The sequence below is a fragment of the Pyrus communis genome, chromosome 15 (assembly GCF_963583255.1).
Source record: "Pyrus communis chromosome 15, drPyrComm1.1, whole genome shotgun sequence".
In the NCBI taxonomy this organism is placed as follows: Eukaryota; Viridiplantae; Streptophyta; class Magnoliopsida; order Rosales; family Rosaceae; genus Pyrus; species Pyrus communis.
The window spans coordinates 17,448,553-17,466,038 of NC_084817.1; the positions used below are offsets into that span (position 1 = coordinate 17,448,553).

The 17,486-nt window shown below is 38.8% G+C and overlaps 1 protein-coding gene across 1 annotated transcript; it reads left to right on the forward strand.

Moving 5' to 3' along the window:
* The first annotated feature begins 3,497 nt into the window (after window positions 1–3,497).
* LOC137717326 (uncharacterized) lies at window positions 3,498–14,941 on the forward strand. The gene is made up of 19 exons (XM_068456644.1): window positions 3,498–5,214; window positions 5,928–6,013; window positions 6,149–6,538; window positions 6,621–6,704; window positions 6,817–7,194; window positions 7,769–7,829; window positions 9,132–9,273; window positions 9,385–9,485; window positions 9,562–9,810; window positions 9,944–10,191; window positions 10,276–10,506; window positions 10,592–10,810; window positions 10,909–10,962; window positions 11,095–11,160; window positions 11,273–11,413; window positions 11,502–11,555; window positions 13,257–13,316; window positions 13,803–14,207; window positions 14,313–14,941. The coding sequence occupies exons 1-19, from the start codon at window positions 3,795–3,797 to the stop codon at window positions 14,478–14,480; spliced, it is 4,557 nt and encodes a 1,518-aa protein (XP_068312745.1). The 5' UTR covers window positions 3,498–3,794; the 3' UTR covers window positions 14,481–14,941.
* The last annotated feature ends 2,545 nt before the right edge of the window (window positions 14,942–17,486 follow it).

Consider the following 17,486-nt stretch of genomic DNA (forward strand, 5'->3'; position numbering starts at 1 on the left):
ATTTGAAAAGTAGCAAAAAGGGTTATTAGGAGAGTCCAAGGGCTTTGCTCTACACCAAAAGGAATCTTGGTGGTGGAAGGAGGAGGTACAGACAAAAGTTAAGGCTAAGAATGAATGTTGTAAAGCTTTATACAAAGATATGACTGATGAAAACAATGAAGGGTATAGAATAATGAAGAAAGAGGCAAAGAAAGTTGTGAGAGAAGATAAACTAGCGGTTTTTGATGATATGTATAAGCGACTAGATACCAAAGAGGGAGAGTTGGATATCTATAAACTAGCTAAAGCAAGGAAAAATAAGACGAGGGACCTAAACCAAGTGGGGTGCATCAAGGATGGGAATGGAAAGGTTCTTGTTACAGAGAACGCGGTCAAAGATAGATGGAAAGGTTATTTTCATAATCTTTTCAATGAAGGACATAAAATGAGTACTTCTTTGAGGGAGTTGAGTAACTTAGAAGAGTGTAGAAACTACTCCTTTTACTGCCGAATTAGGAAGGAAGAAGTGGTTGTAGCATTGAAAAAGATGAATCATAGAAAAGCAGTGGGCCCAGATGATATACCGATCGAAGTGTGGAAAGTTTTGGGAAAGACGGGTATAACATGGCTCACAAACCTTTTCAATAGGATTTTGAAAACGAAGAATATGCCAAATGAGTGGCGAAAGAGAACTTTGGTGCCTATCTACAAGAATAAGGGCGACGTACAAAATTGCATGAACTATAGGGGTATTAAGTTAATGAGTCATACAATGAAGCTTTGGGAGAAAGTAATTAAGCATAGACTAAGGCAAAAGACACAGGTCTCGGACAACCAATTCGGGTTCATGCCAGGGCGCTTAACCATGGAGGCAATCTATCTCTTATGAAGATCGATGGAAAGATATAGAGATATGAAAAAGGATTTGCACATGGTCTTTATAGATTTAGAAATTGCATATGATAGGGTCCCAAGAGTCATTCTTTGGAGGATTTTAGAGAAGAAAAGAGTATGAGTAGCATATATCCAAGCTATAAAGGATATTTATAATGGAGCAAGGACTGCCGTTAGAACTCATGAAGGACAAACCTAAAGCTTGTCCATAACTGTAAGGTTACATCAAGGCTCATCTTTAAGTCTTTACCTTTTGCATTAGTAATGGATGAGTTAATAAGACATATTTAAGATGATATTTCTCGGTGTATGCTTTTTGCAGACGATATAGTGTTGATAGATGAAACTTGGGAATGAGTAAATGCGAAGCTTAACCTTTGGAGAGAAGTGTTGGAATCTAAAGGTCTTCGCCTAAGTCAGTCAAAGACAGAGTATATGGAGTGTAAGTTCAGTGCAAATGGAGGCTCAAATGAGTTAGGGGTGAGGATTAGAGATCAGGAAGTGCCACAAAAGCGATCGCTTTCGCTACTTAGGATCTATCTTGCAAAAAAACAGAAAGTTGGATGAAAACCTCAACCATAAAATACAAGCTGGATGGATGAGGTGGCTGAGTGCATCCAGCGTGTTGTGTGATCGTCGTATGCCACTGAATCTTAAGATAAAAATTTATAGGACGGCAATAAGGCCGGCAATACTTTATGGCATGGAATGTTAGGCGGTGAAACATCAACATGTACATAAAATGGGTGTAGCAGAGATGATAATGCTTCGTTGGATGTGTGGGCACACAAGAAAAGATAAGATTAGGAATAAGGATATCCGAGGTAAAGTAGGAGTAGCCGAAATTGAAGGAAAGATGAGAGAAAATTGGTTACAATGGTTTGAACGTGTGAAACAAAGGCCTACTAACGCTCTAGTTAGAAGATACGATTACGAGATAGAGGTTTAGGGTTGAATGGGTAGAGGAAAACCTAGGAAGATTTTGAAATAGACTATAATAAAAGACTTAGAGTACATGGATCTAACGGAAGAAGTGACACAGAATCGAGCACAATGACGTTCTAGGATTCATATAGCCGACTTCACTTAGTGGGAAAATGCTTTGTTGTTGTTGTTGTTGTTGTTACCCTTATTTTATTGAGATTTTCTCTGGAATGACCAAAATGATTAATTATGGACAAATTCAAGGACCAATTCTATCGATTTCAGATCTTAGGGACCAAAGTGAGGAGTTGTGCAAATCTCAGAAACCATTTTAGTTAAAAAGCTTTATTTTTAGTTTGCAAAAAATTAAAACAAAGAGATGATATAGTCAAAAGGGAACAAAAAAGAGATTGAAGTGGATACTAATTTGGAATGTTTTCTGTTTGAAATTGATTATTTGGTGAAGCATATTTGGATTTGTGCCGTGGGTTAGCAACCTAGCTGCTCATACGGTTGCCTCATTTATTGCCAAACATAGTGTTCCATTTGTTTGGGACGGAATAGGCTCTAAGTTTTTATTTAATATTCTTGCTATGGATGTAAACATTTCGATTAGATTATAAATAAAATCTATTTTTGACAAAAAAAAAAAAATGGAACCAAAATGTAAATGAATTAGTACAAAAAAACAAAGTTTAAAAGCTAAAAATGTGCCAAATTAGACAAATGACTCGGCGAAAACCATAACTCCATCATATGAATGGATGCCACGTGTAAATCAATGCCACTGTACGAGTTCAAATGTGTTGCATCAATCCATGCTACAATGCCTCCACGTATTAAAATAAGAACAATACTTGGCTACTTAAGATGAGTAAGCACTCCTACTTAAAATTGTTCGTTATCAATTTATATTACTTCGTGTTTATAATTAGAACAGTTCATATTATAAATCACCCTATAAAGATCGCATCTACAAAAAAATTAATTAAAACTAAGGTTGTTTAGTCATCTATCTTTTAAGAACAAATTAATAGTATTGGTAAAAATATCACATCCTGGCCCGGGCCCCCACCACATCCTGGACTCGACTCCACCATAACACGATATTATTCACTTTGGGCCCCGACCACGCCCTCACGGTTTTGTTTTTGGGAACTCACACGAGAACTTCTCAGTGGGTCACCCATCATGGGAGTGACCTGGCGTGTTACTCGCTTAACTTCGAAGTTCCCATAGAACCTGAAGTCATTGAGCTCCCAAAAGGCCTCGTACTAGGTATAGATGAGAATATACATATAAGGCTTAGAGGATCTACTCTCCTGGGCGATATGAGATGTTACAAAAAACATTACAAACCGTCTATATATTTGATATAATAGATTGACAAAACGATCTTAGTTTTAATTTATTTTTTGCAAATATGATATTTACAGTGTGATTCATAGTATAGACGGTTTTGATCATAAACACAAATCTTTAAAACATTAAGAATTTTATGTACAAGTGCTATTCATCTTTTAAGTAGCCAGTATTATTCTTAAAATAATATCTTCATTTTAATGTCTCCTAAAACGTGCCTTCCACACTCACTCCCTGCAAAAAACGCGAATCTCTCTCTCTCTCTCTCTCTCTCTCTCTCTCTCTCTCTCTCTCTAGAAAAAAACATTTTTCGAAGAATAAAACAAAAGAAAAAAGGAACCCACTGAAAGAGACGGATCCGGAAGAATACGAACCAGAATATAACCGTAAGCCCTAGCCAGCCGCGACTCACCTTACCCACCGCCTCTCTCTTTCTCTCTCGACCTCTCTCACTCTAAAGCGAGTTTTCCAATTAGGGTTAGGTTTTTTCGTTAGCTGCATGTTAGGGATTGGAGAATCATAGGTCGATTGGGATTTGGGATTTTTGACAAATTAGGGTTGGGTTGGGTTAGTTTTAGGGATAGGATTTCGGCGATGGAATTTGTGGTCGGTTGTGGGTCGGGGGGTTGTTGGCGATGACCGGAGGCCGATGTCACGAGAAGAAGAAGATGATGGGTAGGGGTGCGGACGGAGGTTGCGGCACCGAGGAGAGGCCTTGCCTAATTCCTAGGGTTCCGCCCAAAATTCCGGCTACCCAACCGGAAATTCTAGAGAAGTCGTCGAGCTCTTTGAGAATTGATTTTTTCTCGCAGGCTAGGAAGGCTTTGTGTGAGCGCTCTCCTTTTGATGTTCCCGAGGACGGCTCAGCTTCGAGTGTGCCCACCACCTTGCCTAGGGGTTTGGCTAGCTTCTTGTCGAGGCAGTCGGATAGTCGAAAGCGGCATAAGAAGTCGCATGCCGGCGCTGAGAAGAAGAGTTTTCGGCAGAGAGAGAGGTCCCGGGGTAATAACATTTGGGTGGAGACTGAGGACTACTTTAGACCATTGACACTGCCTGATATTGATGCGTTGTCTCAGGTATCCGAGCTTAGTAATTTAACTTCTCACAAGTGTTTTTTGATTCCGGTTGTGGGAAATGTTCTGAGGCGGAATGCGAATGAGAACGTTAATGCAAACGGAGTTGTTGTCAGTGAGGAGGATGCAAATGGCGGTAAGTCAAATTGTGTTGTTGTCAAGGATGAAGGTATAAATGGGGGGAATGCAAACGATGCCATTGTCATGGATGAGAATGCAAACGATCAAAATGCTAATGATGGTGTCGTCAAGGCTGAGTGTGCAAATGATGGGAATGCCAATTCGGTTGTAGTTGAAAAAGTGAATGAGAATGGTGGAAATGAAAATGGGGTTGTCGAAGACGAGGTTAAGATAGAGAAGGATGAGCATTCCATGGAAATAGATAGTGTGGGAGCTTCTGGGTTGCCTGAAGGGGAAGTTTCGCCTAGTGGTCTTGAGTGGCTTTTAGGGTACAGGAATAAGATTTCTTTAACTTCAGAGCGCCCGTCAAAGAAGCGGAAGGTTCTAGGTTCTGATGCAGGATTGGAGAAAGTGTTAATAGCGTCTCCATGTGATGGGAATTCATCTTTATGCCATTTCTGCTGCATGGGTGATGCAGGGAACGAGTCAAACCCATTGATTGTCTGTAGTTCTTGTAAGGTTGGAGTTCATCAGAAGTGCTATGGAGTACTAGAGAATGTAGATGCATCATGGTTATGCTCTTGGTGTAAGAAGAAGACTGATACTAGTGATTCAGTAAAGCCATGTGTGCTTTGCTCAAAGCAGGGTGGCGCTTTAAAGCCAGTTATTAAGAGCGTTGAAAATGGTGGATCTATGGATTTTGTTCACTTGTTTTGCTGTCAGTGGATGCCTGAGGTTTATATAGAGGACTTAGCAAAGATGGAGCCTATCATAAACGTTGGAGGAATAATTGAAACCCGCAGAAAGTTAATATGTAACATATGCAAGGTGAAGTGGGGCGCTTGTGTTCGATGCAGTCATGGTACTCTTTGTTGCTTTACTGTCTTATACAATTATCGTTTCTCCTTTGTCTGGCATGCCAATGGAATTTTTGGTAATTGGCATATATGCCTAGTTTTTGGTCTATTAGACTTGATAGTTGTCTAACGCAAAAGATACAAAGGTGTTGTTGCCTTGACGTGTTGCATCTGTGTTAGGGAAAAGGTTAGAAATAATTTTGCTTAGGTAGTTTGTAGGGGTCATAATCTTATTACTTATAATATGTAGCCTCTCCTTCCCAGCTTGCGGGGCAAATTCTCTATTGATCAAACTTAACTTCGATTGGTATTGCAATTTAATAGTTTGTGAGATAAGAGTGCAATGTTTTGGCAGAATACCTACATGGGTGTTCTGCATCATCGTACTTTTATCTGAGCCTGATGGCCTGTTTAGGTTTTATCTTAATGACCATTTGCAGGCTTAAAAGCATCTTAATAATTATGGTATATTGTGGAATCTGGACTGTCACTGTAGCTTACAAGGTTAATGCACGTTGCATATGGCAGCTTTATTTTTTTATCAGCTTGGCCTGGTTGTGGTTCATATTATTGATGGCTGAGTGGTAAAATGAAGCTTCTATGGATTCCTAATTATTGCACATATTTACCTGTCAGATCTTTCAATTACTAAGTTATTAAATGTTTCGACTTTGGCATTTCATTCACTATGCTAATTTTCTTTTGGCTTGGGGGTCAGGAACTTGCAGAACTTCGTTTCATCCATTATGTGCGAGGGAGGCAAGACAGAGAATGGAAATTTGGGGAAAATATGGGTGCGATAATGTAAGAGTTTTATGTATGTATTTGAAAATCGTAATATTTGTTTATCGTTGACTGCTATATAGTATTGCTATGTCGCCAACTTATGATTGTGATCAACCTTTCTGAATACAATTCCCAACTTTGATAAACATGTAGGTTGAGCTGAGGGCCTTTTGTTCAAAGCACTCTGAAGTGCCAGGTAACAACAACAGTCAATTAGTATCTCCCTCTGTCTCTGCTGACAAGAACTCAAATGTCTCCAACCATCTTCCTATGGCATTGTCGGAAAACAAATTACCCAAGTTAAGGATAGGCCCTAGAAATGGTGATAAAACTGCAGTACCTATTGAGGCTCTAGATGTTACTTCTGACAAATCGGGTGATGGTGAATCACAGGAGATGGTGTTTCCTATTGCAAGATTAGATCCTAGGCTGACATCGGAGTGTGGTAATGCACAGCCGATGATTAATGCAGGGGCATTTGAGAGAAGCAAAGAGGATGTTAATGCTTCTAATTCCCTTAAATTTTCTCTGATTTTAAAGAAGGTGAAGTATGCCTCTGGTCACTTATTCTCTATAAATTGGGAACTTCATGAACTTGTTTTAATTCTTATATCTTCTCCTGCAGCTGATTGATTGTGGAAAAGTTAATGTGAAGGATGTGGCATTGGACGTTGGTCTCTCACCTGATTCTTTATCTGCATCACTTGCTGTAATGCGAACTAAAAAATTACTTTTATGTTCCTGATTGGTTTCTAAAATAGTTTTAGCATGTCCGGTGCTTTCTTAAATTTTTCCCTTATGATGTAATGTCCTTCCTGCAGGATGGTACTATGGTGCCTGATGTGCAAGGAAGAATAGTTAAATGGCTTAAAGACCATTCTAACTTGGATTTAAAGCAGAAAAATGGAAAAATGAAATTAAGATCAACAATTTCATCCATGGCTGAGTTTGGGGATTCTGATGGCTCTGAAGCTGCTTCATTATCGGAGTCTGATATGGCAGATGTAGCTGTTAAGTCAGTACCCCCACGGAGAAGAACCAAAAGCAGTATTAGGTTTCTGAAGGATGACAAAGTAATAAGCTCATCCAAGGGGATCTTTAATGACAATGGCACATTGGACAAGGTTAAGGTTGATCAACCTGTCACTGATGAACAAGAAAATTTAAGTAGAGCGTCTGTCCCTGATCCTGTTGAGAAGGTAATGATTTACTTGAGATATGTTGATTATGCACGCCTTCTGACCAGTGCATTTGGATACACTAGTGTAATCTGATTGCTTGGTCATTAGTACCTTATGATGGATGGGCATTATGTATAAATATCGATTCTGATTTGGTTGAGTGAGTTTCATTTTAGTGTGTTATCTGTAATTCATGAGTTTTGCAATAAGCTTAAGAAAGCCAGCCTCCATGGCTTCCACAAAGGTCAGGCTTTCTGTCATAATATGCGTTGTTAAACCATTGGGGTATATTGGAGGAGCTTAGTTTACTTATAGGTTTAGTTGAAGTGATTATGCTTGAAGGTTTCATGGGGTTTGAGCCTTATGGATGTTATAATGTACTTATTACAATAATAAAGTTAAGTCTTTATTTTGCTGTTAAATAGAATTTCTCAGTAGTAATGGAAATATGTTTACTTAAGTGTGGCTTTGAATAAACACTTAACACTTAATGGGGTGCCCCTCTCTCTCTCTCTATATCCCCCTCCCTCCCTCCCTGTGTGTAATTTCCTGCCTCAAGCATTCATTACTAAGATATTTCTTGTCTTTGTAGAATCCAACAGAGGCCGATGTGTTTCAACAATCTTTGCTGACACATTCACCTAGATCAGAAGGTACTCTTCTCCGTTTCTGCTGGTTAGATGTCAGAAGTATGATTGAAGATTGTGGTTGTTCATGTGCATGTTGATTGCCTAGGGAAAGACTTCTAATTTCTGGTTCTAGCGAGATCCATATTAGGTGAACATAGCCAATTTCCTAATAGTGTGGTACATATCTTAATTTAATAGATTTGAATAATATCTGGAGCGTTTGGAGTATCCTTGAGTAGGAGTCAGGAAGTTGTCTTATCCCATTGCTGAAAATGGTTAGGAAGTACAGTTGCATGCCTGCACAGGAATTTGGATAGGCTTTGTTAGTTTGATTGTAATTTTTCCTTTCATGATTTTTGTTCTGTATATACTGTTGTTCAAATAGTTCATGTATAAATTAACAAGTTCATTTGTCATAGGTGTGCTTGAAATGTTTACCTTTCTGCCACTCTTGACTCATTTAAGCTCACAATGAAATTGTTAGTCTTCCTCATATAAAAAAGAAATTAAATTATTGTCTTCTATTTTTAAATCCTTAATTTACTGATAAGAGCTTCTGACATTAATTTTACATCTGGCCATTATCACTGTGCATTTTTTACTATTCACCAGCAGTAAAGGCTAAGGAAAGGAATGAGACTTGTGTTGATCTCATGTGATGGTAGTCAGTGTAGGAAGGATGACAGAGCTATCTTTATGCTTTGACAATTACGTTCTTTGTGTGAAATGCCTCTACTTTGCGTTGTCAAGTTAAAGTTCTTTGTTTTGGGTGACATTTACTCTGTTTAAACAATTTTCTATACATGAAAAAGTGTTGTTCTTTTCAAGTTCGAAGTTAGCGTCATTTCAGAATATTCTATTGTACATTTAGAGGAATGCTAAACAGCATACTAGTGTTGATGACCTAAATATAAGATACTTGTGTTAGTGAGGGAAGTCAGATTTGTATATAGTGCAAAATAGGAAGTTGGGAACCACTCCTGAACATAACCATTTTAATAGATGTAATTAGGGTCTATGGTGCGCATGATCAACCAAATCAATATTCTTTGGTTTGCAATTGTATTTTGTTGATGTAATTTTATTCCCTTAATATTTGTTCTAATTTGTTATGCTCTATTTGCTCTGTTTTTCTGGCGATGAGGAGTTACTACATTGTTATTGTACTTTTCAATTTGGTCTGTTAGTACATTTTCTGTTTGGTTGCATAAGTTTGTTGTCGTCTCTGTACTCGTTCTAGTCTTCTCTGTTTCATGCATAAGTGACCCTTGCAGCATTAGAATAGTTTCTGGTGTATTATGACTTAAAATATTGTATGATGGGCAGGTCTTTTAGCTAAACCCTTGAATTGCAGCCTTTTGCAAATGGGTCAAGAGCAGTTGGCTACTATTCCTTTGCAGGGTACCTCAGCAATTGCAAATGAAGGTCAATTGTTTTCAGTTGCAAAACCGGTCATTCCTGAATTCAAGTAAGCTTTCTTTTTTTGTAATTATTTCTATTTTGCTACATGCCAATTTTTTGTGCCTGTTTTGTGACGTGATGATAGCTTTTCTGAATCTCACAAATTCATGGTTTGCAGTAAATCTGAGGCTGAAGTTCCTGGTTTTTATGTCCATCCGTATATTGAAAATAAGTTGTTGCAGATGCAGACTGGGGTGTCCTTAGAAAATTCAATATATGGTATTGATACAAATTTATTTATTTTTGTTTCCATTATGTTGTTATGGGTGAGTTTGACAGGTAGTTTATTTGTCAGGTTCAAGTGAGGGAGAAATTTCACGTCTGGAGGCATCCTCCCATGCAAGTGTTTGCTGTAATCACCAAAATAAGCATCCAAAATGCTGTGATATTATTTGTAAATCCGATGAGATGAAACTAGAACAGTTGGTTAAGGCTCGAAAAATGGGAGTTCTAGAAATCTGTCCAGGCGATGAAATGGAAGGAGAGCTTATTTATTACCAGCATAGGTTGCTCAACAATGCGATTGCAAGAAAGCATTTTACTGGTATATGAAATGCACTTGTCTTCCGTTTAGTTTTATTTTCACTGTTCCTGCCTTTAGTAGAGGCATGCAATACTGTCATTTGATGTCGTGTAATATGAATATTAACTTCTGTTGTAAATACATTCTTTTGCAGATAATTTGGTATCTAATGTTGCTAGGAGTCTTCCATTGGAGATTGATGCAGCACGGAGGCAAAAATGGGATGCTGTACTTGTTAACCAGTATCTTTGGGAGCTTAGGGAGGCAAAGAAGCAGGGTAGGAAGGAGAGACGGCATAAAGAAGCACAGGCTGTGCTAGCAGCTGCAACTGCTGCTGCTGCAGCCTCTTCTAGGATTTCATCATTTAGGAAAGAGGTTCTTGACGAATCTTGCCATCAGGAGGTTAATAATTTTCTTATTTTCTCAATAACATGTCTCTTCGTGGTCATTTATTTACTTTCATACTTTGTCATTTTATTCTTGCAGAATGTGACGAAGTTGAATACTTCTAGTGGGAGGTCCAGCTTTTCCTCACAGATGATGCCACGACCTAAAGAGACATTTCCGAGGGTGGCTGTTCCCCGGATTTCAGTGGAAAAACACTCTGGTTTTGTTCATTCAGTCACTGATTCTTCCAAAGAACATCCTAGATCTTGTGACATCTGCAGACGTTATGAAACGTTGTTAAACCCGATCTTAGTCTGTTGTAGTTGCAAGGTATTCATGCCTTTCTTATGGGTTTACTTTGATGAGACTTGCTACTCTGCTTGGTTTATGACTGATAACCAAGCCCTTTTAACAGGTTGCCATTCACTTGGATTGCTATCGTAGGACTAGAGAATCTACAGGTCCATGGTATTGTGAATTGTGTGATGAAATGTCATCAACTCGTATTGCTGGTGCTCCTGTCAATTTTTGGGAGAAAGATCATTTTGTTGCAGAATGTGGTTTATGTGGTGGCAAAACAGGTGCATTTAGGAAGTCTTCTGATGGTAAATGGGTACATGCCTTTTGTGCCGAGGTATACTTTTCTGTTGCACACAAATTATGTCATAAAACCTTTTTTCAATTTTTATAGTGCTTAAAGAAATTGATGTTATTTTCTGTTTCATTTGGTAGTGGATCTTCGAGTCAACATTCAGAAGGGGTCAAGTATCTCCCATTGAGGGAATGGTATGTGTATAGGTTATGCTGTGGCAGTTGTAATGTTGAACAATTTAGATTACTGTCATTGAATATTTTTGCTTTTTGATAAGCATTGAACTTAATGTTCCAGCAATTATAACAATATGTCATGAATGCCAGGAGACGATTTCTAAGGGGCTTGATTTTTGTTATATCTGCCGACGCAAATGTGGTGTCTGCATAAAAGTAAGAGTCTGACTTTTTCTTCTTCCCTTGTGATCTTATACTTAAGTGGAAATGTTTTTTGTCCTTATAATTAGGAAACTGATTGCCAGGCATCTGTATTGTTTGTCTACAGTGTAACTTTGGCAATTGTCAGTCAACATTTCATCCTTCCTGTGCTAGAAGCTCTGGCTTTTACATGAATGTGAAACCTTTCGGTGGAAAGATCCAACACAAGGCATACTGTGAAAAGCATAGTGTTGAGCAGAGGACGAAGGTCTATATCTTTATCACCCCAAAGCCTCCATCTTTTAGGTGGTTGATGAGTTGTTTTGTTCATTTTCTTGGATTCTGAATTTATGCAGGCTGAAACACAAATACATGGAACTGAGGAGTTAGAGAACATCAGGAAAATCAGAGTAAGTATCATTCTTGTGTTTAGTTTATTGTACAGTAATTATAGTTGCTCAAATACATTTCTAAGTCCAGAAGTATACCCTAAAAAACAGAAGATTGAAGAGCAACAAATATACCTGTAGAGAGGTTTGCTTGTTGTGCTTATGTAGAGGGTAAGAATGAAATTTATGAAAATATAGGTTCTAGGTCTTTTCATCTTGCTGTAATGCTATAAGCAGTATCACTTCTAACTCAGGAGAGAAAAAAAATTAATGCAGCACTCTTTTCGCTTGAGTTTTCTTTATCCTTTATGATAATCTGGGTAGGAGATCCACTTGGAGTATCTACAGGGAGGGACACGGTTCAGTTGGCGGGGACACTAGAAGTTCTTTTGTGTTAGTTCTGTTTTTTTTTTTTTTTTTTTTTTTTTTTCATGTATTTATAGGAGAGATTGAAATAGTATCTTTAGACCCTCACCTGACTGCCAATACTTGGTTCTCTGATTGACTGACTATGAGTGGCTTCGCTAAATGAAACCACTTGAATGCTATACAGTTCACTTGTTGCAAATGTGTTGAAAATGTTGGGGGGTTTTGTATTTCATACGTCTTAAATAACGATTTGATGTATGTTATAATCTTTAAGTGTGGTATTTTTGAAAGTATTTGTGCCTTGGTTATGATTTGATGTATGATTCTGGTCTTTAGGCGTGTGTAGGGATGGGCATTGGTCAAAACGTGGTGGATTTGGGCATACCCATGGGATGGGCTCATTAGCCCAAAAAACCAATTAGCAAAATAGCCCATCATACCCATATAATAATTAGTGGGTCTACCCATACCCAACTTGTATACCAAGTGGATTTACACGTCCATCCCTCTGTTAATGGATACCCATAAATGAAACCCAAAACAAAGAACAATGAAAACAAAGGAACCCAGATGATCCCACCCACTTCAACAGGACCGACACTAACCATGTTTGGAAGCGGCTCTTCCACTTTCCCTCTCTCCTCCTTCCCTCTCTACTCCGGCTCTGTGACCCATACCGAGAGATTATGTCAAATGACCACCATCACTGCTTCTAACCTGCCCAACCACATTGTAAGGACACGCCACGGTCAATTCTACCAAATATGCCAAGTCAACTGAACCTGTCACTCCTTTTGTCACCCACCCATCCCTGTTGAACCACTCGCTTCTCCTCTGCGACCCATGCAATTGGTTGAGATGAGGCTTGGGATCTAGCAGGAAGAGAGAGACAGGGAACTAGGTGGTGGTGGTTAGGATGAGGCGTGGAAATTTGGAATCGAGCAGAAAGAGTGAGAAGGTGGGGGGGGGGGGGGGGGGGGAGACGGAGGAAGGGGATTTGTGTTTTTTTGTCCTTGTATTTGATGGGTTTCATGGGTTAAAAATGGGCATAGTGGGTATGGAAAATAAAAAACCCAAGTCCATCAGAACACCCCCCCCCCCCCCCCCCCATTAGAATAAAATACCCATGAATGTATAATCCATGGGTATAAATGGCCATCCCTAGGCATGTAGTAGTTTTGAAAGTATTTGTGCCTTGGTGGCATCAGTTTTTGCAAATTGTTTCTCATCTATATATATATGTGCTTGGTGATATTGTTTTTGGTCCATCACTTTAACTTCTTTCAACTTGCGTTTATTTGCTTGATGAACCAAATTCCCTGATTGAATTATGACATGAATGATCTTTTGCAGGTTGAACTGGAGAGGGTACGACTACTTTGTGACAGAATCATCAAACGAGAAAAAGTAAAGGTGAGGTATTTCTGTGGTTCTGTACATGGTTTTGATGTGTGCTTTTGTTGGCTCCCTGGTTATCAATTTAGTTTCTGTTATGTTTTCATATGGCTCCAAGCTTAAGGTTCGGAAAGAGGTTTTCTGTCTTTTGCCCTTTAACTCTTTGTTGGATCCATGGGAACAGTTACTTCCTAGACCTACATATGGGCCGGTATGACCCACTTCCTTCATGGAATTATTATCTGGTGCATCTTTAGCATTGCTGGAGATCAGTAAGAAATTGAGACATATGTATGTAATGTTGGCATCTGTAATGCCAATGGAGCTGGAGTAGTGTCGCTAGCCACATGATTTGTACCCGACTGTTTATAGCCTTGGTTCTTCAGTTCTTGTTTAATCCTGTTGCCTCTGATTATCTTAAGTTGCATATTTTCGTTCCCTTGTATTTCTAAGATACTTATCTTGTGGAGAATTTATGCTGAATAAGGTTTCTTTTGAATGCAGCGGGAACTGCTCATTTGTTCACATGATCTTCTTGCTGTGAGGAGAGATCATGTTGCTCGGACAGTGCTTGTTACTAGTCCTTTCCTGCAACCTGATGTTAGTTCTGATTCAGCTACAACATCTCTTAATGGACATACAGATGATTACAAATCATGCAGTGATGCAATTCAAAGATCAGATGATGTGACTGTGGATAGTACAATTTCTGTGAAGCGGCTGAGAGTTCCTATAACTATTGACAATGACCCAAAAACAGATGATAACAGCTCCTCATCCCAAAACCATTCTACCAAAAAGCTCTCGGAGAGGCCACAAGTTTCTGAAAAACATATTCCTTGTGGAGCTTCTAGTGCTGCAACTTGTAATCTTTCGGAAGATGGAGGATGGAGGTCAAAATCTAGGAAGGTATTTTACATTTTGCATAAAATATACACACGAGCGCACATTTATCTCTGGAATAAGCACAATAAGGTGTATGATAGAACTAACTCTAAACCTTCCAACTCACAGCATGCTGAGACATTTGAGAAAGAACTGGTAATGACATCTGATCAAGCATCGATGAAAAATATGAAATTACCCAAAGGATATGCATATGTTCCTGCTGATTGCATTCCAAATGAAAAGCAGATCAACCAGGATGCTTGTTCTGGTGAACAACTGCAGGGAGACGGGTAGTGTCAGAAAATTTTCTCCTTGTGTTTAATCTGCCCTTGTGGAGCTCAAAAGTAATAGAGGACAAGCATTCTCTGCCCTCCATCCCATGGCATCACCTTGCCCTTGCTGGCCTGGAAACCACCACGTTTCTTGGTTTCAAAGGGAAATGGCCGAGTGGAAGCAGGAGGTTAGGTCATCGCCTTGTGCGTAAAGATTTCACGTCCTGATTTCGGATGTGTGTAAGTTTTGGCATCGTTGTATATTCTTGTGAGAGTTAACTGTACAGTGGGTGAGTTTCTTCCATTTACAAGTATTAGAAGGCAGCGTGGGTTTTTCTTGTGTTTGTTAGGACTAAAGAGAAGCTCTGCTTGTAAACAGGTCTACAAGAAGCTCTGCCTGCTCTGTAAAGTTATTGTATATATCCTTACAATACCAATCCCCCGGATGCATCAGATTAATGGAATCGAGCGTTTAATATTTGAGCCGTGTCGTTTTTATTTTCTTAGTTGAAGTTTTGTCCAACTGACTCCAGTTTGTATGTTGGATGCTGGTTACTTAAAGTTTGTTTTCTCCAGTTGGACTAATTTTTTTTTTTTTTTAATTTTTTTTTATGTAGTAACCGAACCAAACCGATTCGATTTGGCCCCTTTTTATGTTGAATGTGATTGATGCTGCGGGAGAGGAATAAATACAATTCTTATGATTAATACAGTGGTGTATCACGCTGATTATATGAAGGTTTACTATATCTACAATATACAGAACCTCTGCGCACTAGCATTACAAATACCAAATTCAAGTGGTATAAATAATCATCACTTTTAAAGTTCAATTGATACTTTGATGTTATTGGGATTAGTTATTGAGATTTTCTATGAAATAGTTTAAAATATTGGGGAGAATTAAACATTTTTATACAGCAATTTCGACGCGAATTAAAAGTTTTTAACATGATCTTTTAAAAATTGGCCTAAGAGTAAGAACACATTAGTGCGTGACTATTACTGAGGTAGGTAGAAGACTATATAGGCCCGACCCTTTCCTTGTAAGGTCGCGATTTTGAGCCACGTTCTCATACTTTCTCAGGGTTTTTTTTTTTTGCCAAACTAATTATTGACTGCACATGAACACTTGCACAGGTGTACCCTATCAACATGAACACATGCACGTGTGTACATAATTGCAAGAAAGAGGAAAAATAGATAAGCACACAATGATATGTATCATTTCACTTCCATAAGTGATCAATATAATGCAGAAATATAAGAGTTTGAATGAAAAGTAAAGAATTTGAATCCCACATCGATTAGGTATTTTGGCCAATGCCGTTTTGGTAAATGACATCCCATAATTCTGCAATGTCTTCTTTTTCGATTTGACGTAGTGGTCTTTTCATTGTTATAATCATAGTATAGAGAGATAAGCTTGAAGAACAACAAACTGTATAATGATATTACAATGCTGTAAGCTTCCATCGTCCATATAAGTAATTTGGTGTAAGTTTTAAAATAATATAAATTCAGTAAAAGAAACTCATCAATATAGGTTGGGTTGTACTCGACACAATTGGTTAAAAACCAATTCTTTTATTCTCTTGCAACTAATGTAGAAATCAAGATTTAAACTTTGAATCTAAAAGTGTACGGTTGTAAATTTGCATTTTTGAGATTTAATGATAATTGAATTTTATCGACGTCCAAAAACTACTAGCACAAGAATAAAAGCGATATTATCACACAGATAGGTTGAAAGAAATTAAAATAAAAAAGAGAGAAAAAAAAATGAATGCACTGTCATATCATGCTAATTAGATGAGGGTTTACCATACACAACTAGCAGCCATATTATTACTCTTTACCGATCAAATAATTTTCTCCCTTCGAGTCGAGTGGTATTAGGATGGAGTGGAGAAGTGAGGGTTGCGTTAAAAAGAAAAGAAATTTAATCTTGGAATTATATGATATATCGAACCCGGAAAGAGGTCATCTCCAGATCTCTCCCTCCAAATCAACGAAGCATTTAAAAGGTAGAGATCCATTTTCTTTAAGTATCTTGCTGTTAGTTTCTCTCTAATTTGCTGGAGGAAGAGAAGAATTTTGCTTCTCTCATTCCCGAAGCAAAAATGGGGTGGTGTCCTCCCTCTCGCGAATTCCCAAACAAAAAAAAATAGAATACTCTTCTCTTTCCTCTCACCAACGGCAACAAAGGTAGCAGTAACCAAAGACGAAGGAGCAGCCTTGTCTCCCTTCTCCGCCACCTCTGCAAAACCCATCACTGTACCGCTCGGATCTCGAATTGGCAAACACAGAGGCTTCCCTTTCCTCCGTTGCCATGCCGCCAACGGGAGTCAGGTTCGTGTGGAAGAATGGCGCCAACCCACTGTACCCGGTGATGGCTCCGAACGGGAGGACGGCTTTCTCGCTTGGATTTTGACAGCAGCCCGCAGTCGCCAAACAACTTCGACTTCTCTGCAGTCCTTCGCCAAGATCCTATTACCAGCAGCGGCATCGGCAAAGAAAAGCACTACCGTCGCTGCGTCTTCGCCGCATCAACACTCTGCAATGCCCAACGGAAGTTGTGCACCAACTACTCTGAACCGCTACAACATGTCCGAGCTGCTCAAATGCGACAGAAGTCCGCAGTGCTACATGTGGAGTTGAAATGGTTGCTGCTCCATTGAGAAACTTCAAATCAAAAAGAGAGGAATACGACTCGAGAATTTTGGCGTGTTGTTGCTGCTCCGTTCTTCAAAGAATTGACTAGAAAGGAGGAAAAAGATGTCTTTCAAAGGACTTACATGTGGTTATCATTTTTGATCAAGTATTGGATCAAAAGTATTAACCAAAAGCATTAAAGTAAAATTGACAGATGCTACAAGACAAAGGGGAAACGAAGAGAACGTCTTTTGTGTCAGGAATTCCAAAGATAAGAAAAAATGGAGATTGTAAAGTCTGCAGAAGAAAGCTACAGCAGGGAATAAAAAATGAAGGAAGTTGTCTTCTAAGTTGCTAGAAGATTTGACGCAAG